General features: G+C 48.1%; 1 protein-coding gene across 8 annotated transcripts in view; it reads left to right on the top strand.

Moving 5' to 3' along the window:
* Positions 1 to 26,005, top strand: part of GTF2I (general transcription factor IIi) — a 1,750,178-nt gene that overhangs the window by 1,594,246 nt on the left and 129,927 nt on the right. For 7 of the 8 annotated variants that reach the window (XM_078679426.1, XM_078679427.1, XM_078679424.1 and 4 more), the window contains exon 29: positions 20,901 to 20,957. The exons of the other annotated variant lie outside the window; for it this stretch is intronic. In XM_078679426.1, the coding sequence (XP_078535552.1) occupies positions 20,901 to 20,957 (57 nt within the window). The remainder of the gene's footprint in view (positions 1 to 20,900; positions 20,958 to 26,005) is intronic. 8 annotated transcript variants of the gene reach the window in all.

The following is a 26,005-nucleotide window of genomic DNA, read 5'->3' as shown; positions in this document are numbered from 1 at the left end:
GAAATCCTTCTCCTCGCTGGGAGTTGAACCTGGTTCTCTCCAGACTGATGTCTACACCGTTTGAGCCTATACACAAGGCCTCCTTGCAGCATCTCACTTGGAAGGCGGTCTTCTTGGTGGCAATAACCTCTGCGCGCAGGGTTAGCGAGATACAAGCACTCTGCACCAAGGAACCTTACACTGTGTTTCACCACAACAGAGTGGTAATGAGGGCTCACCCATCTTTTCTTCCAAAGGTGGTATCGGATTTTCATATAAATCAAACGATTACCCTTCCTTCGTTCTTTCCTAACCCATCGACCCCAGCTGAGAGGTCGTTGCACTCGTTAGATCTTAAACGGGTGCTAAAGTTTTACCTAGAAAGAACGAAGGACACCAGAAAGACAGACCAACTCTTTGTCAATTATGGTGCAATGAGGACCGGGTTTGCAGCAGCCAAAAGATCCATCTCCAGATGGATTGTCTCTTGTATCAAACTAGCATACCAGCTGGCTGGCAAACCTTTGTTGCAATCACCCAAAGCTCATTCCACTAGAGGGAAAGCAGCCACAATAGCTTTTTTGCATGACATTCCTATGTCAGAAATATGCAAGGCTGCGACATGGAAATCAGTCCATACCTTTACAAGGCATTATTGCCTAGAGTCTGATTCCAGAGCGGATTCTCAAGTAGGGCAAGCCTCCTTGAGAAACCTATTTGGGTAGAATAAGGCCTATTTTTGGGCCTACGGATATGAATGTTATCTGTTGATTCCTTTGCCCGCAGGGATGAGGTGAGGCTCGCTACTCTATTCTAATGCTTATGACTATTGATGAGGATCCCCTGGAAGAGAAGGATTAGTTACTTACCTGTAATCCTAGTTCTCTTCCAGGGGTCTCCTCATCAAAGTCATAAGCAACCCTCCCGCCTCCCCGGGCAAAGGACTTTGTTTATTACATAGGAGATGTTTTTAACCTGTTATTACCATGGTTTGGTTTTCAGTCTCCGAAAAGAACAACTGACCTAACTGTAACCCCTGAGGCATGATGGGAAGCTAGGGGCAGAGGTGCCTTAAAGGCACGGCGTCAGTTTTAGTACATTCAGCTACAGGTTAGCTTTTCAGTCTTTTTAGACGGGGGATTTGCAATGCAGCCTGGGAGCTGTATATGCTTACAGTGTGTTATGAGAATTTCTACTGTTTTCTAAGCATTAAAACAGTTTCTAAACAAGCATTGGTGTTGTTTCTCATGTTTCTAATGCAAAATACACTGTATGGTGGAAATTCTTCACGGCATATTCCAGCTCTATTGTTTTATTTGGCTGCAATTGCTTATTTTTATATATATATATATATATATTTATATATATATGTCTATATATATGTGGGGCACATATAATATATTGTTTCCGGGGTCCCGCGCATGGGCGGGAATATTCTAATGCTTATGACTTTGATGAGGATACCCCTGGAAGAGAACTAGGATTACAGGTAAGTAACTAATCCATCTAGACATCCGATCCACTCAAAACGAAGCACAGTTCAGGAAGAAACTAAAGACCTGGCTCTTCCCACAAGACTAAGTGCCCATAACCTCTACCTGTTTCAAGCAGCGCTGAGATGCCCAAGGGTAGTAACGCGCTTTACAAATCCCATAAATATAAACATAAACATTGTTCTTTTGCAAAGGCCAGCCCTACATGCTGTAGGCGTAGAGTCAGGGGTGGGCACCTTTGGGTGAGTGTGATATACACAACCATCACCTACTGCAGAAAAAGGCAGGTCAGGCACCTGGGTGGAAGAAGTCCGGGATTCACGTCTGCCACCATACATTCTACTAGTACTAAATGTGCTCCACTCTGACTCCGTGTCATGGGGTCACTGACTGAGTGAGTCCCCGCCGGGTCTCTCAGGCCTCAAAGCGGTTCTATTTATTGCGGCCAGCGCTCACCTCAGCCTGTGCACAAAGACATTGCAGCACACCACGACCCACGGCGAGGACTCCCACTCGATTTGAGTGGCCCGCCGTTCTGCCACAGTGTGCTTACAGTACTTCCTCCGGACGTGGTCACTGCAAGTAAGCGTCACATTGGGATTATAGCCTGTCAAATCACCTTGGCGCCCTGTGAGTAAACCTGGCTGTGTCAGCCAGTTACATTACAGTATCGTGCGGAGAGGGCGGCCCCGTCCCCCCTAATTCATTGCTAACAGTGTGTGTCTATCAAACTGCGGGGGGGTGGGGGGATTACAGCGCCAGCCTGGAGCCAGCGCCAGCCTGGAGCCAGCACCAGGATTGTTTAATGTTACTTTTAGCCCACGAGCTGAGAGCAGCGATTAGAACATACATCAATATAATGAACTAGAGCAGCTGCTGGGCTGCAGCACGCTCTCGGACGGGACTCGGAGCAGCTGGAGCCTTGTACAGACACTGCAGGTGGCGTGAACGGCAAAATGCGTGACAATGCATTTCAGTGCGGTGATGCGCAACACCGCACTGAAATGTGCGAGTGTCACACCTGTTGCGTGATACTTGACAGGACTGATGCTTCTGAGCTAGGTATAGGAGCAGTCCTATCCCAAACTAATGATCATGGCCAAGACCAACATAAGTTGCATTTATTAACAGGAGGCTACTCCACAGGGAACAGCGTTGGAGTGCCATTGAGAAGGAGCCCTTTGCTGTGGTTTAGTCCCTGAAGAAGTAGAGACCATACCTGTTTGGTACTCACTTCCTTATTCAAACTGACCACAGACCTCTCAGATGGTTAATGCAGATGAAAGGTGAGAATCCAAAACTTTTGAGGTGGCCATTTCTCTGCCGGGAAGGGATTTTAAGGTGGAACACAGACCTGGGACAGCCCATGCCGATGGATTTTCCAGGTTCTTCCACTTAGACAGTGAAGACTCTCTTGGGAAAGGTTAGACTCATCCGCATTTGTTTTGGGGGGAGTTGGGGAGGAAAGTGCTCCTTTTTGCATGGTTACCCCCCACTTTTTGCCTGATATCAGAAGCATTTTGAATGAGTGTGCACTGGGTTCATGCCAATCAGGTTTCCAGTGCCTATGTTCTTTCCCAAAAATGTGCCTTTGTTTCCACAGTTGGCACACTTCTGGCCCACATGTGAAAGGTATCAGTGGTACCCAGGGCCCTGTGACCAGACAGGGTCTCTAATAGATGCAGCATGTATTGTGCCACCCTCAGAGACCCCCTCACCAAACACATACACGCTGTCATTGCAGACTGTGTGTTTGGTGCAGACAAAACCTAAGAGTCAACATGGCACATATCCCTGTGTGCTATGCTCACAACCGCTGCCTGTGACATAGGTAAGTCACCCCTCTAGCAGGCCTAACAGCCCTAAGCTAATTCTTAGACAATGTAAGTGCTGTGCAGCCATATTGAGTATATGGCCTGGGAGTTAGTTATTACGAACTCCAAAACTCCATGATGGCTTTACTGAAGGCTACGAAGTTTGTGATTACACTACTCTGCACAATAAACCCACACTGATGCCAATGTTGGATTTATTACAAAATGCACTCAGAGGGCATCTATGCCCCCCGAAAAATGACCAACTCCCTCATGTTCATCTGACTGTTCTGCACCAGCCTGCCACACTCAGACATGTTTCTGACCCCTGAGGTGGAAACCCTTGTGCTCTCGTGGGTTAGGAACAATGCCTGCTTGAGGTGGAGGTGCTCCTCAACTACCCCCTAGAAGGAACAGCATTCAGGGCGGGGAGCCTCAAAGGCTTCCTTCCCTTTGTTATGCTGACCAAGGCCTCTACAGCTAGTGGAGATGCCAGGCACCCTGGCCAAGCCCCATTTTTGGCAGCAAGGTCGGCAAGAAAATTAGTAATCAGGAGAGCTGTGTCCCTGCCCCCTCTACCAGGACCACCCCTAAGGTGCCCTCAACCGAGGTGACCCCCCCCGTAGAAAATCCCCCATCTTGAATGGAAGGATTTTAGCCAATCTGGTTAGGGGATGCCCCCCCCCCTCAAATGGAGGGGACATACAAAGGTGTAGTCACCCTAAAGGCAAATAGCCACTTGGCCACATTCTGCCAGCACCTGTAACGCCCCTACATTCAGTATTTGGGGGCACCCCTAAACCTTGATCCTCCGATTCCTGCTACCTAAGAAGAAAAGGACGAAGACGCCATGCAGCCGAGCCTGAAGACGACTAATAATATGTCCCCAGCCCACCTGCCTGTCTCCTGCGCAAAGATTGTGAAGAAGATGACACCAGTCCTGTGGCCAGCGTCTTCGAGAACCCACGGAAGGCTGCCCACACTTCAACAAAGACAAGATCTCCTGAGGACAGTGGCTCTGTCTAGAAGAATCCAACCAGAAAGACTCTGGATCCTGCTGGAACCACGATCCCTGCACACTCTGCACCCGACACCCACAGCCTGAGTGGCTCATCTGTACAGTGAAGTCTCCCCAACGATCTGATATCGAATCCAACTTTGGATGACCTCTCCTGGACTCCACAAAGACGCCTGCATCTTTACCTGAATCGGTCGCAGTCCCCGCGACCGATTTAGGTAAAGAAAATCCAACACCAGAGAGCATCCCTGCATCCTCAGCCCCCGACTTTGGGGAGCCCAACTGACGGAGCCAAAGCCTCCTTCGACATCTCAACTTGCCTTACTAGCCGGTGGTCACCTTCATCCAGGCTCCTGGTCTGAGCCTCCAGCCTCTTTGTGCCACTGAGATTCTTCATTGAAAAGCATTGGGCACCCGACGCTGATTTGCGCACTGCAAACTGCTGCCCCCTTGCTGCTGGCGGTGTAAGGTTGGTGCTTCCTTGTTGCTCCACTCCCCCCCTTCCTGTGCTTGCTTTAAACCCTGTGCCCTGAAACCGCAAGTACTACCTGCAAACCGCACCTCTTGTGGCTGCCCCCAGTCTCCACTGACTAACATAGGGCCCAGTGACCTCCGGCCACCCCAGTGGTGCAGTACCTACCTTGATCTGACCCTTGCCCAGTGTTGGTCCAAACCCCCGAAGACTGGATGTGTAAGTCGTGTACGTACCTGTAAATGCACATAACTGTTTTCCTCCCTTAGGATTGCATTGCATTACTGCCTATTGCACTTAATGTCTATCTCTCACCTTTGCTAAGTTTTCTACCGTTTGATTGACATTGCCAAATTATTTTTAATACTACTGTAAAATATTTGCCTTTACAACACAGTCCCTACTGCATTTGATAAGTATATCTGCTCTTGAAACTGTTACTTATCTGCAACTGAGTTCCTGTTGGTCCTAAATTAAAATATCTAAGTAATAACTTTTTATACAAAACAATTGGTCTTGGATTCATTCTTTGAGTGTGTGTAATCATTTCTTGCCTGAGTGTGTACAACAAATGCTCAGCACAGCCCTCTGATAAGCCTAATTGCTTAACCACACAACCACAAATAGAGCTTTTAGTATTATCTACACAAGCCTCTGTTAGCCTCTGGGGATCCAATGGACTCACTGTGCACACTATATCTTACTTTATTATGGTGTACACAGAGCCAGGTTTCTACGTATGCTCTCTTCAGCCAGTCTTGCCTTTACGATCAGTTAATGTGAGCTGCCGCCTTAGACGTTTTACACATGCACTTTGGGACATGGTGGATGAGCTCCTACTTGCCATTCCAGAAGACATACGGGCATCATTAACCCTAACCGTTCATGATGGTCAGGATACAGCCAAATTAGTTATCCGCTCAGGCCTGGACACCACTGATTGTCTAGACAGAGCTAGCATGGTGGTTCGATGCCACACATGGATGAGTTCCATGAGCTTTTCTAGGGGCGTCGCCTGTTTGTTGGAATGGTGGAATCGGCCTTAGAGCGATTTTAAGAAAGCTGAGCCACAGCACAGTGTCTGGGTGTTTCAGATCCAGTCAGGCAATACCAAGGGCAATTTCGTCCTTTTAAGGGATATGTCAGTGGCCTGGCATATAGACAGTGCCAGCCCTTACCACCCTTATAATGTTTCCCTGTCCTTTCAAAGTCAGGGCCTACTGTGGAATATCTATCGGAAGACCATCTGTCCATCTTATGCTAGGACGTGCAGGCTCTTTTGGCCAAAGGAGTCATAGAGAGGGCTGTTGCATCAGAAGTAGGGGCTGTTGTTATTCCGAGTGCTAAAGAATGGCGGAAGCCCCTATCCTATTCTACACTTTCAACCGCTCAGTTCCAGCCTGCACAAAGACTAATCCAGGCTTCTCACTTTGGTCCTGGTTCTTTCTGCCGTAAATCTTGTAGACTGGATGGTGGCATTGGACCTGCTGGATATTTATTTTCACATTCCCAATTGAGTAGACGTGCAACTGTTTGTTGGGTTATATGGAGCAAAGAAAGAGAAGCTGTGCAAAAGAGGACCCTGCATTAAGATTTGCTACGCACTGGCCAAGAAACAGCCTCCGGACGGTCTGAGAGCCGATTCCAGCAGGGCTAAGGCTAAGGCTAATGTGTTGACACGTGTTGTGCTTGTCGTTAACATCTGCAAGGCTTCAACATGAGTGTGTGTGTGCACACGTTCACCAAGCAGGAAGGTCATTTCGGCATCTGTTTAGAGCTTTTTGGTATGCAAACTCCACATACCCTCCACCTGGCAAGCTGGTGCTTTGCTCTTAGAAGTATCTATCAGAAGGACAAGTTACTAACCCTTCCTGGTTGTACTGTGTGATGAAAGGGGCCATTAGTTGTGTGGCCTGCTTAAGTAATGAGTCCACATGCAACCCTACACTGGGAATCAAACACCACGTTGTAGCACTTAACTCTCTCAGGGTAGTGAAGCAGAGCAGTCCAAGGCCCACTGAAGGGAGGTGGTGTGGGCTAGTAATCACTACTGCACAATGATTACACTCAATAAATTATTGTCTAGTCTGTGCTTTTTCTTTAGAAAAGGCAAAGTACATTTGTCGTACACACTACCAAATGCATTTATTTACAAATATACCCAAGCTGTTGGAAATACCTTTAGCAAAATTACATTTGATCCCTAAAGGGTCACGACCCCCGAAAATCACAGTACCCTGTCTCCATGCAAAATACATCACATAACCATATAGGGGTGTCCGTTTACATCAGGTCAGTGTTACTACACTTAAAGACCAAAGTCACATGTCATGATAATGCATCATTCAATCACAGAATCAGTACCCATAACCCCCCTGCACTCAGGAGACTAAAGCATTGCGTTCATGTGCTTACATGAATGAATGAATGAATGAATATTGGACTTATAAAGCGTGAAACTTAGCTCAAAGGCGTCAAGGCGCTATAAGCAGAGCATAAAGGTGCAGACAAGGAAACATGCTCATACCGAAGACTGTGAAAAGAGCCAGGTCTTTAAGGCTTTACGAAAGAGAGAATGAGACGCCTGACTCAAGAGCTCTTCCGGGAGGCAGTTCCACAGTTTAGCAGCAGCAGAGGAAAAAGCTCTTCCTCCACATTTAACCATCTTAAATCGATCGTGAGTCAAGCACAAAGTCTTAAATACGATCCTACGGTCCATGGGCAACCAGTGCAACAACCTAATGGAGGCAGAGACTGAATGATATTTTGATAAATTCACCACCAGCAGACGTCGCACAAGGCCCTTGTTAATGCCCAAATATAGGGCATTACAATAGTCCAATCTGGACGTTACCAGTGACTGCCTGCTTACGTGCCTCAAAGGAGAGAAAATGGGAGATTTTTCTCAGGATCCTAATGATCCCGAAACAAGTGGAGTCTGTCCTACCAACCTGCAAGCTTAGGGACAGTGAATTGTCCACAATGACCTCAAGATTTTTCCCATGGAAAATCGGGCGGGGACAGACGCCAAGCGCGTCCGACCACCAGTCACTGGACCAAATCTCATGTTTACCCCCAAAGATCAGGACCTCCGTTTTTTCTCCGTTTAACTTCAGAAAATGTTTCACCATCCAGGAGGAGACTGCCTGCATACAGTTCCTACTGTTAAGGGCCGTATCCTTCACACTATGCCAAATAGACACCATTATTTGGGTGTCGCCCGCATAGGACAGCACCTCCAGCTCATGAGATCTCATAACATTTGCAAGAGGAGCAACCTAGATATTAAAAAGGGTTGGGCTCAGAGAGGAGCCCTGAGGAACACCGCGTTGCAAAGGTTTAGGGGCTGAATGGAATTGACCAAGCTTCGCTACCTGAGCCCGCTCACTAAGAGAGGAAGCCAGAAGCCCCAAGGCTGAGCCCCCGATATCTAGCTCTCTGAGGCGTTCAATCAGATTACGAGGAGAGAGTATCAAAAGCCGCGTTGAGGTCAAGTAGAACAAGCAGGGTAGTGTGCCCTGAGTCCACTTGCGTCCGGATGTTATTGAAAACATCCGTCAATGCTGTTTCCGTACTATGGTGGCTTCTGAACCCATGTTGAGAGCAATCAAGTAGGTGGTGATCTCTTAGATAGGTACTAAGCTGAGACTTTAGGTTGGATTCCAGAATCTTAGCTGGAACCGGAAGTAAGGAGATCGGCCGGTAGTTCTTCAATTCACCCGGATCCAAAGAGGGCTTTTTCAAAAGCGGCTTCACTATGGCCGTGTTCCACAGGGTTGGATATTGCTCCTCTGAGATAGCGAGATTATGAGATGATGTCACGGCCAATTTTTAACACTTTGAGAGGAAATGGATCCAGAGGGGAACCCGATTTCCCCCGTTCTAACAACCGGTCAGTCACCTCAGCGGACATACGGGGAAAAGTGAGAAGGCTAGGAGATGGGGAAGAGAATGTGTTGATCAGGCAACCCCACAATGGCGTTGGAGGCTACAAGCGAGGAGTAGATATCTGAGATATTTGTAAAGAAAAAGTCACATATTTTATCACACCTCTCCTGGGGAAATTCTGATGGGTCAATGACCTGGGGAGAGATAAGAGTTTATTACCTTAAATAGATCCCTAGAGGATTTCATACATTCAGTAGTCTTAGAAAAGTATAATCTCTTTTCCTCCATAATGGCTGATTTGTATTCATTTAGACACTGTTTATGCAATTCCCTACTCAGCGGATCAAAATCAACATGCCGGAGCCTCTCCTGTTTGCGACAACTCTGTCTCAGCTTTCTAAGTCTATCCGTAAACCAGGGAGCCAGAGGGCTTTTTCCTTGCTGAGTAGTGCTTGCTAAAGGGAGCAAGTGTGTCTATTGCAGCTGACAGTTGTTGTGAAAGCTCAGCCGCTGCCAAATTAGCATCATGAAGCTTAGTAAGCGACTCCTTACTTATGAGTCTGAAATTCCTCCTTTTTTCCGACGGCCTATTGCCTGAGAGAGCCGTCACTGATGCCATGAAGTGTAGATCAAAAGGAATGGCAAAGTGGTCAGACCAAACTAGGGAGATGGGTTCCTCCACCATTAAACAAGGGTCATCAGTAATAAAGTATTGCAGCCTTTCCAGAACATGAATTACTATCAGCATTATCAATACTTTTAAATAAAGCATGGTGAATAACCTTGTTATTTAAAGCATTGGGTTTGTGAAAACACCTTTGAATAAATCATTGTTGAAACATGAACTATGCGTCTGTGCTATTTAGGTCGAGCCAGGGCAGCGCATCTGCTGCTCTGCCAGACATGCTGTATTGAAGTAGGGACTTGAACTCTGCCCACTCTACGCCCATATTTTTCATTAGCCTGTGTCATTGTCCACTGTAAACTGTGACTGTACGTTGGTCAAAAGGCTTAGTAGTCCCTCCTTAGTACTGCCTTGTCTCATTCTGTAACCTCCCATGGAGACACCCTCTGTTACGTGTGAGGTTGCTCCATAGGCTTTAATTACAGCCTCCGAGCACTATTTTCTCAAATTGCTTGGTCCTGCCTGCTGTTTAAGGCAGGACACGCTCTCTCCTAACATATCACATTTGCGAGAAACTAAGCTTTTGGGATTGTAAATGTACAAGGCCAGTAGCTCAAACTCTCATAAATGAGAGACCTATTGCATTGTAAATGCTTGTTTACACAACCTGCAGCTGTAGACTCATCCCCTAGAGGGCTCCACACTCCCAGCTGTAGCGCTAAAGCTCCAGTTTAGGATATTGAAAACTGAAAGGGAATTGTAAGGTAGCCATCCTGTCTGAGACCCTGAAAACTAAGGGTCTTCTGTTAAGCATACTTTCCAGTTCCTTGAGGGGAAGCTGCTGCATGCCTACAGCTCTCCCACGTACGATTGTTGTGCATCTACCAAGCAGCCACAATATCGTCTTTTTGCATTTTGTTTATTTCTTTTTAGGTCTCGCTCTCGAGACCTCTTGTTGTCGAAATGCCTCTCAAGGGAGACAGGCCGGGGCACGCGCGGCGATTCTGGTGTGTGGACGCGCACGTCCAGCCCGGCGCCGTGCACATCTGTTGCTCCACATTCACACTCATGGAAGCACACACATCGCACATGCGCGAGCACACACACACACGCAGGCACACACACACACACCCCTCTTACCTCACTGGGCTCTTGTTAGGTCTCGCACATTGGCGACGCAGTGTCTTGTTCCTCCAGGCAGTAGGTTGTCTGCTTCACTTCCTGATTCTGTGGAGCGCGTGCATAGTCAGAGCTGACGATCACGTGACAGGAGAACGATAGCTGGTCCAAATGAGTTTGATCTGCGCATGAACATTTCGGGAATAGGTGGCTGTCAGTGCGAGGCGGAAGTGACGCAATCGGCACGGTGCTTGTCATCCCTGCTGTTTGGTGGTGTACTGAAACAGCCATGGATACCTCGGCTAAAGAGAAAGAGGCGCTAGCGCTTATGGCCGAAGCAGATGGGAAGCTGCGTTCTTCCTTCTTCAGTGGCCTCTTCGGGTGAGGTTGTTGGGACTCTAAGGGGAACGTTAGGGACTTGGGAGGAGGGAAGATTGGGTGGCATTAGACAGGAAGGGACGCAGAGCAGGGCAGCATGCGAGATAAAGAGGAAGGAGTGAGGGGGCTTTGCAGGGGATGAGTAGAGGAGCAAAGTTGAGGCATGTAAAGGTGACAGGATTATGATATAGTGAGCATGGTATAAATATGTGGATGAGGCTACGGTAAGGGATTACGAATCGATGGAGACCGACCTATAGACATATAGAGAGTGGGATAGGGACAGGGGAGATGTCGAGGATGGCATGATGATGCGGCATGGAGTGAGGAGCAGAGTGCGTGGAATGAGTGGTGAAATGGGGGTTCCTGAGTCGAGTGTAGGTATTTTCTTCTTACCAGGACACATTTCGTGTTTATGATGTTTCGACCGTTTCTTTCTATCGGCCGTTTCACGTATTTGCCTGTATCTCGCAGGTTTTTTATTCAGATCTTTTGTTGTTTTTCCTCGCTACCTTTTATTGCACCACTTTAACTGTCTGCTCTCTATTGTGTTGCTTTCTCATTCTTGCCGGCCTCTTTTGTGCTTGTGCCTCATCATATTTCATTCCTCCTGACTTTTTCTCCGTGTGTCTATCGTAATATAACCTCATACTTGTCTCTTGCGATATTTGCCAGTTTTTAGTCTGTTGTGGTATGACGTCTCCCGCTTGCATTTTGTCATCTCCCATGCACCCCTCGTCTCCTAGTTGTCTTTCTTCGCTTGTCTCTAATGCTTCTCCCGCTGTATCGTAACCTTATCTTCTGCCTCGTGTAGCGAATCCCCTCACTACTCCGGAGATTTTAGGCATTTCTTTTACTAGGTTAACACTGTCAGTCTTTGAATATCTATGCTTTTCTGTGTGAAATGGAAGCTAAATGTTTGTAGTATTTCTAGTGCAGAAGTATCTATCCTCTTCGGTCGAAGGGTTTTGAATTTCTACAATAAATGTCTAGGGGAAAAACTCAGTTTCTCAGGAGCAAAAAAGTACTCTAGATAGTGAGTACTAGTACTTCTATATTTACCATTTAGTGTATTGATTGAACCTATACAAAATCTCTAGTTTAAATGTTTAGAAGAGGCCAATTTGTGCTGTACCTTATGAACTGATTGCAAAGTTTAATCAACGTTTGCTCCTTATTTAACTAGCGTGTTGAAGTTCTATCCTACAAATCATGTATTTAGTTATGTGTGGTGCAGTGACTGCCTTTTTGGGCCTAGTTCGGTTGATGACACTTCGGTTGCTGTGTAGATTTTGTATTTGTCAAAGGAGCGCATCCTCTGTAAGAAATTACTGAATTACACTTTAGAGCACGGGTACTCACAAACTTTCTCTCTGGGGCCACATTTACTGTGTGGTTTGTGGCTGAGGGCTACACCAGTAGGGGCGGGGTCAATGGGGGTGGGGCTAGAGAGAAAAGATCACCGCCTTTTGAAATCAAATCAAAGTGGTAATGTAACCTTGTGTGTCCATATAATTCCTGCAAGGACATACTTTCAGAGCACTGAGATGGTCCGTAGTTCAGATCAACAACCATTAAGAAAAATATATATTTGACCAGTTAACAGATACCCTTGCAGTTATTATATGAATACAGTACATTAACCTTGTGTGTCCATATAATAACTGCAAGGTTACCCACTGCCGGCACCAACGACGTCACTCCCTCTCAAGATCTCTGCGACTCTCTAGCCTCGTTCTTCCACAACAAGATCGCTGACATACATAACAGCTTTGGCGACCAGTCCACCCCACCCACCCCCGAACTAAACCCCCCCTCCCCCCAACAACCTATGCGCCTGGAACCCAATCACCACCGAAGACACCATCCGCCTGATGAACTCCATCCACTCAGGATCGCCAACCGACCCATGTCCCTGATAGAGATCGTAGGTCACCCGACCAACAATTTCACCATATAGTTTCCGGGCCCATACATTTCAATTCACCATATACATTAATCAGGTGACCTTACAATTTTCCACCAGTAACCCTGATTCCTTCCTATTGTGTTTCTAGTGTACCCGACTTACCATCCACCGCTACGGGTACCTATGACCACAATGGATCAGGGAGCTAGCTGTGAAAGAAGGCAGGCAAAATATCAAACCCAACTACTTGGATGCTAAGCTATCTGTAGCAAATTACTGTAATTTCCATTGAAATGAATGGGCACTCCATGACGAGTTACCCTTGTCATTAGCATCCAAGTGGTTATTAAATAACTTTGATATTCCTTAAAATGACCACGGACAACTGGAAAGTTTAAAAGTTTTATCTAGATTTCATTTTCTGAGAGCATACAGTTTATAACAAGAAGGCAGTCTAGAATCAAAATAACGAAAAGCACATAACCATACAGGAAAAATATAAGGGCAACCATTTAAGGGTTGTGATGAGGAGAAAACAGGGAACATGCTAAACAGATTTTCAAAATGGAATTCAAGAATGAACATCTATGAATGGGCAAACTTATGCACATACTAGACTTATACTATGGGGACGTACTTCATGAGTATGAAATGGGAAAATAGGAACCCTATACATCTATAGGAAGGGTGAAAAGTGGAACACGCTATAACTCTAACGACGTTACTTTAAATCAGATTGCAAGAGAAAATTATAAACCACATTTATAGTTCATAGACAGTGTGTAATGTGCTCTAAAAGGTAGGGTAACATAGGAACATGCTATGAAATATTAGCAGTATCGTATGAGCTTTCATTCAGTAGCTTTGCGAAAGCATGGAAAATAAAACATATGCAAAGGTATGTCTTTATTAAAGCAAAGACAGAAAATAGAAGGTGCAGTATAGAGTTTTCAGTTCTATATTTACCTAGAATGGTGTGGAAACCAACCCTGGCCACGGATCAGTCAAAGACAGGAAATACCCCACGGAAGGACAGTCATCAATGGGATAGCAGATGCGGAATGGACACCCCAGGACAGGACAGGAAAACCAGATTAGGATCAGGACAGGACCACCAAGGAACGACCAGCACCCGCAGTTCGGAAGCAACGCCTGCGCTCCACCCTCTCTGCAGCTATCAGTCAGAACCCCGATTGGGTTAGCGAACTCCCCAGTAAAGTGCTCCGCCAGCACTTAAGGTTTAGTAAAACCTTAGAGTCTATGGTCAAATTCGGACAGAGTGCTCCGCAGCGCTCTGTATTCAGTCACCTATTGAGTGCGTTGGGTCAGTGACAGGTCAGCTATTCAGATAAGTCGGACAAATTCTCTAGCTAAACCTAGGCTAGTTATACTGTTTTCGGGTCAGTGTACCACCCCCCAATGTTGCAAAGTGTCAGAATCCCCAATTTCGATTGGTCCCCAAGTAGGATAGGTTAACACACCAATCAGAACAAACTTTGACAAGCTCATATTTGCATGTTATGGAACCGCCTAGCAGATTTGGGGTTCCCATGACCTATTCTACAGAATACAATAGGAAGATATACAATTGTATCCAATGCAGGACATTTCAGTTTCTCCGGCTGGGTGAAGGTGCATCTTCCCAGGCACGTCTTGGCAGGGACCTTCAGTTGGCACTTGGTCAATGCCACTTTGCCACCCTTGATCATGCGCAGTACTGCACTTCAACATGGACTCCCGAGCATCCCATCAACCCTCCATGCCGTGGATACATGAAAAGTAAGCGAAAACGAGTTAAAACATAGAAATACATGATTTCACTATATACCATGAGTAGCTACTTTATACTTCTTATTATAAAAATATACTATGCTATTACGTATTAGTGCAACAGACGAAAACACGAAAGCATCTGCGCAAGCTTCACCACGTTAAGACACAAACAGCCATTTTAGAGGCAAGTACGCATGCGCACATTTTCCCACCAGAACTGCAACTACGTCACGTCACGTGAGTGTGACTAACGCATGCGCAGTAGAAAACCCCCAAGCGGCGGCCATATTAAGGACAAGGGTTATTCGTATTAGTAAAACACATAGGCAAGCGTCACTAATATACACGCACATCCAAAATAAAAGAAAATTAGTAAAACATACGGGTTGAATTACAGGATTATAGATTATTCGAGGTTCTTGACTCAAGCAAGTCGCAAAATAAGCGAAATCTTGCTCTATCATCCCCACCACATTTTCAACAAAGCAGACTCCATTATCGCACCCCATCTCCGAGATGTCATCAACTGCTCCCTCAACTCCGCTACCTTCCCGGAAATCTGGAAACATGCCTAACTCAGCGCCCTCCTGAAGAAACCCACAGCAGACCCCACCGAACTTAAGAACTACCGCCCCATTTCGCTCCTCCCATTCCATGCCAAAGTCATTGAGAAAACCGTCAACAGTCAGCTCGCCGCCTTCCTCGAATCCAACGACTCCCTCAACCCATCACAGTCCGGCTTCCGAGCCAAACACAGCACCGAGACCGCCCTCATCGCAGTAACAGACGACATTCGAACTCTACTGGACAACGGAGAAACAGCTGCCCTCATCCTACTTGACCTCTCCGCAGCCTTCAACACAGTCTGCCATAACACCCTCATACAACGCCTCAGCAACGTCGGAATACAAGGAAAAGCATTGGACTGGATCATCTCGTTCCTCGCTGGAAGAACCCAGAGAGTCCGCCTCCCCCCTTTCAAATCGGAAGCCACTGAAGTCATCTGCGGTGTTCCACAAGGATCATCACTCAGTCCCACCCACTTGAACGTATACATGAGTCCCCTCGCATCCATCGCGCGCCAACACAACCTCAACATCATCTCCTACGCAGACGACAGCCAGCTGATCCTCTCCCTCACCAAAGACACAAACTCCGCCAAAACCAACCTACACGACGGGATGAAAGAAGTGGCCGAATGGATGAAGAACAGCCATCTAAAACTGAACTCAGACAAAACGGAAGTCCTCCTCTTAGGATCATCCCCCTCCGCTTGGGATGACTCATGGTGGCCACCGGCCCTGGGAAACGCACCCAAACCAACGGACCATGCACGTAACCTGGGCTTCATCCTGGACTCCTCCCTCTCGATGACCAGACAAGTCAACGCCGTCTCATTATCATGCTTCAACATCCTACGTATGCTCAAAAAAATCTTCTGCTGGATCCCCACCGAAACAAGAAAGACGGTCACCCATGCACTAGTCACAAGCCGACTGGACTACGGAAACACCCTTTACGCCGGAACCACAGCCAAACTACAGAAAAAACTCCAACGCATCCAGAACGCCTCAGCCAGACTCATCCTAGACATCCCCCGCCAAGCTCACATTTCCGGTCACCTGAAAGACCTCCACTGGCTCCCCGTCAACAAGAGAATAACGTTCCGTCTCCTCACCCACGCACACAAAGCCCTTTACGACCTTGGACCCGAATACCTCAACAAGCGCCTGACCTTTTACACCCCCACCCGCCAACTACGATCGTCCAATCAAGCCCTCGCCGCTATTCCACGCATCCAAAGATCCACCATGGGGGGAAGATCCTTCTCCTACTTAGCGGCCAAAACCTGAAATTCTCTCCCCACCCACCTCCGCCTTACACAGAACCACCTCTCCTTCAGAAAGCAACTAAAAACTTGGATATTCGATAAGTAAATCCCCCCCCCCCCCTCCCTCAAGCGCCTTGAGACCCTCTGGGTGAGTAGTGCGCTATACAAATTTTGAACTTGAACTTATTTACTGATCAGATATACATTTTTAGGTCTCGCACCTGCGACGCAGGGCGAAGCCCTGTCGTAGCGAGACCTATAGTCGGCGGCTATGCTTTTAAGGGCTTAAAGGGGGACAGGAGATGGGCACGTGCACGCTGCAGGCCGGACTGGGGCACGCGCAGGCTGCCGACCAGATCGGACTGGATATGTGGACTCGCGCGCTGTGCGCATCTCCTGTCTCCCTTTAAGCCCTTGAAAGCACTTTCACTTTGCATGCAGTGGCGCGCCCCACTCACCGGGCTGCTGGGCAATGCGATGCCACCGAAAAACACCCCGCCTCTCTACTTTCACCCAGGCCCCCTCCTTGGACCCAGGGCTTCTCTTGATTTCCACCGCTACCGCGGGGCTCTCCCTCCCTCAATGGGAGCCCTGCATCAACAAGCAACACCTGCCTCTTCCGGCTGCGTCACAGGCCCCGCCCATGTCACGGGCAAGGATGCCTGACTTCCTGGTTTCGCCCCTGCCCGCAACTGTGATTTTGTGCTTGTTGTTTTATGCGAGATCCCAATGTGTTCATTCTACTGAGGTAAGCCACTTTCTCATGCTTGGCTCTCAACCTAACCTGGCTTTTCTTCAGCTCAGCTAGCACTGCGCCCTAAAAAAAAGCCTTTAATATATGTTACAAATTACTCTACTTGTGATTTGCCCACATTTCACAGAATTCATGTATACAACATCTCTTTGTTACTATTTCACCACTTGTGTCTTTAGGCATCAATGTTTGTTTTCGAAATTCTTTACTTCAAAAGTGTGAAGATTTTACTTGAAACCCTGTTCCCGGAAACGAAGCCCAACTGATTCTCATATGGACTTTGATCGAGACTGAAATACTAGACTCGTTCTCCTAAACTCCAGGCGTCTGATCGCTCTCTCTGCAAAGGAATGGCAGAAATGTGGCAACCATCCTTCGCAAGCACGATCTTTCGCAACTGATGACCTTCACTGACAACCACCTTAAAACCAGAGGGAACATTGCTTACACTTGGCTTGGAGAAAGAGTGCTTTATTTTGGGGCATTATTGTTAGCATTTAGCTCTCTCCCAAAGCCGATTTTTACTGCGAACCGTAACTTTTTTTAATGGTTTATAACCGCATGAGAGCTTCGCGGAGGAAGCGTTAAATATTATCTGAGAGAAATGTCCCGGAAGGGATCGGATGAGGTGAGTCGTGTCATGTTGTCTATGGGCGTCCACCTCGTTTCGGCACTTTAGAAGCCTTGTTCTGACATGGTTTCAAGGGAGCGACCAATCTGTGGGGTGCATTTTGTAGGGACGTTACAGTTATTTGCTAAATTTTCCAGTGTTCGGTAATCAGTCTGGCCCATGAGTGATGCTGTTGTTAATTCCGCCTCATACGTTGGAATTGTAATTGCATTCGTAAGGCGCTTCATACCTCTGGCTAGGCTGCGAAGCACTTTGTCAGACGGGTAGCACACTACAACTCGTGGTTATTCTTAGTTGAAAAGGTGTTGTACTTCCATGACTTGTGGCCTGCGTGGAAAGGGTTTTGGTGTCGTGCCTGAGGCTGCAGGGTGACGCTGTCATACCTTGTTGAGGCACAGAGTGCACTACATGTCATGGCGGGGAAGGAGTGAGAAATAAAGGACTCACATTTCACATTAGTTGGCCGCTGAGTTACTCTGCATCTCTGGGAACTCCATGGCACCGAAAAGCGTCGGGATCTAGAGAGCTGGCAACAGCATCACTCAGCACCACCACAGCAGCACTCAGCACCACCACAGCATTACTCAGCACACAACAATATCGCTCAGGGCCACCACAGCATCACTCAGCAACGCCACAACACCACAGCATCACTCAGCACCACCACAGGATCACTCAGCAACACTACATCATCACTCAGGGCCAAGAATGCATCACTCAACACCACCACAGGATAACTCAGCACAACCACAGGATCACTCAGCACCACCACAGCATCACTCCGCACCACCACAGCAACACTCAGCACCACCACAGCATCACTCAGCACCACCACAGTATCACTCAGCAACACCACATCATCACTCAGGGCCAAGAATGCATCACTCAACACCACCACAGGATCACTCAGCACCACCAGAGGATCACTCAGCACCACCACAGCATCACTCAGCAGCACCACCACAGCATCACTCAGCAGCACCACCACAGCATCACTCAGCACCACCACCACAGCATCACTCAGCGCCACCACAGCATCACTCAGTGCCACCACAGCATCACTCAGTGCCACCACAGCATCACTCAGTGCCACCACAGCATCACTCAGCGCCACCACAGCATCACTCAGCGCCACCACAGCATCACTCAGCGCCACCACAGCATCACTCAGCGCCACCACAGCATCACTCAGCGCCACCACAGCATCACTCAGCGCCACCACAGCATCACTCAGCTCCACCACAGCATCACTCAGCGCCACCACAGCATCACTCAGCGCCACCACAGCATCACTCAGCGCCACCACAGCATCACTCAGCACCACCACAGCATCACTCAGCGCCACCACAGCATCACTCAGCACTACCACAGCATTACTCCGCACAGAACAGTATTGCTCAGGGCCACCACAGCATCACTCAGCACCACCACATCATCACTCAGCACCACACAGCATCACTCAGCACCGCCACAGCAACACTCACCACCACCACAGCAACACTCACCACCACCACAGTATCACTCAGCACCACCACAGTATCACTCAGCAACACCACATCATCTTCCAGGGCCAACAATGCATCACTCAGCAGCACCACAGCATCACTCAGCAGCACCACAGCATCACTCAGCAGCACCACAGCATCACTCAGCAGCACCACAGCATCACTCAGCAGCACCACAGTATCACTCAGCAGCACCACAGTATCACTCAGCAGCACCACAGCATCACTCAGCACTACCACAGCATTACTCCGCATAGAACAGTATTGCTCAGGGCCACCACAGCATCACTCAGCACCACCACATCATCACTCAGCACCACACAGCATCACTCAGCACCGCCACAGCAACACTCACCACCACCACAGCAACACTCACCACCACCACAGTATCACTCAGCACCACCACAGTATCACTCAGCAACACCACATCATCTTCCAGGGCCAACAATGCATCACTCAGCAGCACCACAGCATCACTCAGCAGCACCACAGCATCACTCAGCAGCACCACAGCATTACTCAGCAGCACCACAGCATCACTCAGCAGCACCACAGTATCACTCAGCAGCACCACAGTATCACTCAGCAGCACCACAGTATCACTCAGCACCACCACAGTATCACTCAGCAACACCACATCATCACTCAGGGCCAAGAATGCATCACTCAGCATCACCACAGCGCACTCAGCGCCACCACAGCGCACTCCAATAGTCGATAGCCCGCCGACCTCCAATACCACCGGTACCACCGGTATTGGAGGTCGGCGGGCTATCGACTATTGGAGAGACTTATCAAGGTCTTGGGTTACGCGCCTGTGAATATTGAAGAAGAATCTCCACTCAACATTAACGTTTTACTTATGAAAAAACAGTGGAGTGGTAGTGTAACTATATGACATGGCGAACATAGCCGTGATATATCATAACGGCTGTTCACTATACGAAGACTCTCTACTCAGATTGTACGTTTAGGTGAGGAACTTTGCTAGGTGGTGGACGTTATAAGCAGCACCTGAGTAGCCACAATTTGTGTGATACAGGTCGACTTACTAAGGCGGAATACGAGCACGTCCACGCATTTACTATCCTTGCCTTGAAAAAGTCTCTATGAGACTAAACACGTGTCGGCGGTGTGAGCTGTGAAGTTTTTTATATGTCTATGGATACATAATAAAGAGTTGGAAGAATACGACTTGGCTTGGATCTCTGAATTTGGAGCTTGCTTTACAATAATGGACATTACATATTGTAGATTGTGAATGAACCTATAATACATTTTCTTGTTTCGATAGATTCATAACACTTATCCAGGTTATCCTGGATTAATTGCTAATTTGAAAAAAAAAAATTGGGAGTGCTGTGTGGCCTGCTCTCATCTTCTTTAATATTTGGCACTTTGTGCTGCTTGACACCCCTGGTGGTGGGTGTGCATCAGGCCATAAGAGCACCTCTTTGGGGCAGACGAATAGATTTTCTATGTCACGTATACTATTATTTCCATTAGATGTATTAACTCTATGTGCGGACGTTCTCCCTCTTGGTAGGGAGACACTACCACCGATCCTTTTTTGTGAATAATTTGATGTATGAATATGTAAAGCTGTAAAATGCGTACTCCTTAATTGCTTACAATCTGAATTAGATGACAAAATAGTTGTTATCCTTTTAAAAGGAACGACATTTTTTCATTTTTAAAAAATACATTTCAGGAAGTGATGAGACTGCAGGAGAGACAGAACTTCCAACAGAAACATTGTTACCAGCAAGTAAGTAATCGATTCTGTCCGTACTTGCTCCCCCTTCCCCAGGCTTCAGTGCATGTAATGGAGCTATTTGAAGTCCCTTTACGGTGCCTGGTGGGGTGTTCTGCATTTGTAAACATCACTGAGCAGTTGAACATGCTAGCTTGTCCCCAACAAGTGATGCACACGTGGTTAGAATGAAGCCCCGAGCCAGTCATTCTGATGCCTGAAGTTGATTTATTTTTGGTTGTTTGAAATAGCTGTAAAGTGGTGGCGAGTACATTTCTGTTAATCAGTTCTCCGTGCAATAAAGAGTTTTCACAAGATTTGCTTATCTGTCTGCATAGTGGCATGCTGGACGTTCTGTTTGTTATGTTACTTCTAACCATAACATTCACATGTGTATCACACACTCATTATTTGACTAAAATGTGTTTGTTTTAAAAGGTGAAATCAGAAAATACCCAAAGTGCAGAGATGTGTTCTTGAATCTATTTTAGGTGGAACCAAGTGCCATGGGTTCAGATTCCAGCGTCCCTTATTGATCAAATTACGTGATCTTGCTAACTACATTTTCTGCAATATGCCTCGCTTCCCATAGTAACTATAATTGCTTTCTCAGTGCAACATGAGCACACATGATTGAGGATTGTGCCTTAGAGTGACAGACAGGCATGCACACACACAGTTTACACACTCAATGTGCTGTTTAGAGCAAGTACACTAAGAAACATTCATTCACACATTTATTACTACTTTGTAGAAGTCAAGCCCTCATAGTATCAAAATATGGTGCAACTAGTATGACAAAGTACTACTACTGTTTTTTCAGAAAGTGTGTTCCGATGACTTTGCGGCGGTAAACATTCCTGCTAACACTAATAGTCATAAGACCTAACCAGTGGAATTTTACCTCAGTGCACAGATTTAATCCCTTGTATTCTAGTTCCTTTTAAATATCTTTGTTGTTGTATTATTGTTTTGCTTGAAAAACCAGTGTGCCATAAACTAGATATAAACATGAGTGTACGTAAATGTATACATATGTGTGTGTATATATATATATACATATATATATATATCTGATAGAGACATCTAGCCGCCGATTCCTTAACTTAGAATATCTCCAGGCATCAGACTGGATCCGGATATTTTTTTGCAGCAGGAGCAGCACCTCTTTGCGCCGTGGGGCCGGCGCCACACGACCCCGCCCTAACGTCGTCCATGTACGTGACGTCAGCGAGGCCATATAAGTCCCTCCCAGCGCGCTGACGTCAGTTTTCTTCTTTTCTGCATGCAACGCGGATCCGGAGTAAGCGGTTCCTCTGGCCTGTTTTCAGGCCCATTTTCGACGCTTCGCGTCTTGAACAGTGTGCGATGCCTTCGGGCTTTAAAACTTGTACTTCCTTTTCGCTGCAAATGTCTGCGATGGACCCACATCTTATCTGTAAGTGGTGTCTGGGTGAGCACCACCCCTCCACGGACTGCGACGCGTGCCAACACAGCCGAAGTCCCGGCGGGAGCGCCGGATGAAGCTTCTTTCGGCACGGCTGTCCCGGTCAGAGTCGTCTCATCCCCTGGCCTCTTCAACGCCGGCAGGCCCCTCTACTTTCCAGTACCGCCGTTGATCACCTTCTGGGGCCCGGGGCCATTGTTCGCCACTCATTGGTAAGTCGCGCCGCATGTCGCCGAGGTCCTCGACCTCACTTTCTTCTGTTGTTGGGGCACTGGTTCCCAGAACATTCCAGACGTGTGCCCGACAGTCGCCCCCCACCCCTCTATCTGCCCTATCCAGGTGCGGGGGCGACTCGGACCCAGATGGAGGCCTATGCCGCCGCTCTGCAGGCCTCCCTTGGCTCCTCTTCCGTCCCTGGGGCGTCCTCGGGGCCTCCGCTACTTGCGGGGTCCCCGACGAACTTGCCGGTGGATTTCGCCCCGGCGCCAAATGAGCCCTTGCCCTCCAGGGACTTCGGAGATGTGGTATCGTCAGGGCGCGGCCCGGCTGGGTCCCCCTCTACCATCCATATGGCATTGTCAGGGTGCAGCCCAGCTGGGTCCCCTTCTACGACCCATTGCACCCCTGCCACGCTGCATAGTCCTGTGGGGCTCCCTGTGGCATCGCAGGTGGTTGCTGGTGCTCAAAGCCTTGCTTTAAGCACACCTCGGCCTTCCGGGCAAGTGGCAGCCTGTCCGGAGCCAGGGTGGGCGCCATTCCGGTGCCATAAACTTGCTTCTCCGGCACCGCCGCCGCTTTTTTCTTATGCGTCGGAGCCTGTTGTGGTTGAGGCTGAGTCGGCGCCGGTGCGGCGCTGGAGGGTTACCTCCCCGGCTCCGGCGCCATCTCCTTCTTCGGAAGGGGAGCTTATCGTGGATTCAGCACCGGACGGGGCCGACTCAACGCCAGATGGAGTGGATTCGACTCCGGACGAGGCTCGATCGGCGCCGACTAAAGTCGTTTTGGCACCGCTTTGACGCCGGGTTGTTGACTCTTCTCCAGAAGCGTCTGGAGAGATTTTGGCGTCGCCCTCACGCCCAGCGACGCCGGATGTATTCTTGCCTGTGTCTCTTAGTATATGTGGACCCGGCAGGATCCCCGCCTACTCAGGAGCCCCCGGACCCGGCAGGCTCCTGGCCACCTCAAGATCCCCATCAGGACCCCCATTTGTCAATGGGGCTCCCCTCAGTTGGTCGCACCCTCAGTGTCTTGGGAGGGTTAGCTTACAGCCCTCACCTACAGATGAGGTGCTGTCCCCTCCACGGAGGGCTACCAAGGCTGGTTCAGCTTTTCTGAGAGTAGTCTCCTTGGCCACTCGAATTCTGAACATGCAACCCCCTCCAGCAATATTGATGTCCTTCACCGTGGGTCAGGGAATGTGGAGCCGCTTCTGCCCTTTGAAGCTTCTCTTTATGATGCCCTTTTGGGTACCTGGGTTCGACCAGCTTCCGGTGATCCGGTGGCTCGTTCTGTCTTGCATCGCCACCATCTTGCTCCACATGATCCAGTTTGCTTATTTGTGCTTCCTGACGTGCAGGGGTGTGTTTTGCAAACTGCCTTCCCTTCCTTACCCCGGCTAATGCTTCCTCCCTCCCGGGATTCCAGATGGCTTGAGTCATGAAGTCGGAAAATTTTTGCTTCCACTGGTGCTGCCCTACTGTCACTAAATACAGTGTGTGTCCTTCCTCGGGCTACCTCTGCCCTGCAGGACTCTGCAGAGTCTCTTCTCTCCGCCTCCACTGAAGGCGCTCGTGTTGACCTCCTTCATCTTCTCCGGGATGGCCGTGACCTTGCTGAGTTTATGATCCGCTCGCCCTTGGATACTGCTGATTCCTTAGACCGGGCTATGGCTGGTTCAATTGCCTTGTGTTGCCATGCTTGGTGGCGGGATAGCGTCTTCCCAGATAATATCCGGAAGCGATTTGTTGATTTACCCTTTGATGGGGTTTTGTTGTTTGATGCTCACGCCGAATCGGCTGTTCAGCGCCTCCTTGTGGGCTTTCGTCCTCCTCCTTAGGCCTGTATTCCTCAGGCATTTGTTCTGAGGTGGTACCTTTTCATTTAGCATCCTTTAGATGTGTTATGTGTTTTAGGCTGGCAATAAGCCTCAGGTCTTCTTTTCGCATGGTCGTGGGTAGTTACCCTTTCATTTAGCCTCCTTTGGATGCATTATGCGTTTTGAGCCAACAGTTAGCCTACTGTGGCAGTGTTCCACAGATTGCTGTGTCTGGTTCTCTGCCTGTGGTTTGCCCTAAGAGGTGCTCCCCGTTGTTGGGGTGTGCATACTTTGTGTGGGTTACTTGTATGCTATTATATAGCTCTGCTTTATGTCAACTGGGCCTAAGAGAGCCCTTGGGCCCTATGCATCACCTGGTGCTCTTATCTGCTGTTGTACGGTGCTCAGTGTTGTGCCTTGGCGCCATCTTCTATATGTCATGGGTCATCTTGCTTATTTGCATCATTCTCCTCCTTGGGACGCTTTCAGGGTGTTCATCACTCTTTAAATACGGCTACCATCTGCCATTAATGCACTAGGTGTGTTCCTGTTCAACCATGTTGCATTGTCGTGGCTCGTTTACCCGTCTTTGCTAGATATATATATGTATTATGTATATATACAAGTTCTATGGGTACTATTCTTCCTACGTCTTCACCTCTTTTCGAGGCTGCGAGGTCTGGTCCAATGTCTCCATGTGTCAGGAGCTTTTCAGTGATGCATGCTTGATTGCCAATAAGGTCCCTTTTTGCGTTCCACTTACTGGGGTAGTTCCCCAGTTTTACACTGCTTTCTTCTTGGTGTTCAGATACTGAACGATATCTCTCTTCTGGACAAGGGTTACTTTCCTTCCAGTCGGAAGGTGTGGTCTAGGATTCTGAGATTCTTCCTCCGATTCTACGCTTTGGTACTTTGGTGCCTCTGCTGCCCCTTCCTTCGGATGTGCCTCCTTCTTTAGGTACCACCCTATATTATATCAGCTGGGCATGCAGGACGGCTCTTCTGATGTCAGTTGTCCTAGGTCTACACCCTGCATATCTGTATTTCGTGTGTTGGTTCTCACCTTAGTCTTCAAGCTGCCAGGTCGGACAGTCTTATGCTTATTTTAGCTACTCCACCTTGTGGTTTCTGTGGCTGTTTGCTCTGTGCATGTTTCTGTGGTGGCCCGCATCAGCGTGCTTCAGATTGTTACTGTTCGCCCCTGTTCCCCCTTTTGTGACTGGGTGTGCTCTTGGCGTGTTTCTTGTCTCCGCCTGCACTTCTAAAAACTTTGCTGAGTTCTACCTCTTGGCCTTTGTTTTCTTGGCTGTAGCCTCTCCGGCCTTCCTTCCGTGGGCTAGCCTGGAAGGCTCTGGTTGCATCTCTTCATGTTTCTTCTTAAACTTTAGTCGGTATTCACATAGTGCGCCATTAAGTTGAGAGTGGTCCTTCTTCCTCTCTCTTTCTTTTATTCTGGTATATGGCTGGTGCAGTTTCTACCTCTCATGCTTATACAAGTATGGTGTAGCGCCATTCTGGTATTTTTGGAATGCCTTGCATCCCGTTATCTTTTGCTCTTCTGAGCTAGTAGGGTTTGCTGTC

This window comes from Lissotriton helveticus, chromosome 3_1 (assembly GCF_964261635.1).
Source record: "Lissotriton helveticus chromosome 3_1, aLisHel1.1, whole genome shotgun sequence".
NCBI lineage: Eukaryota > Metazoa > Chordata > Amphibia > Caudata > Salamandridae > Lissotriton > Lissotriton helveticus.
The sequence above is the reverse complement of the archived record's forward strand: the minus strand, read 5'-3'. Positions and strand labels throughout refer to the sequence as shown.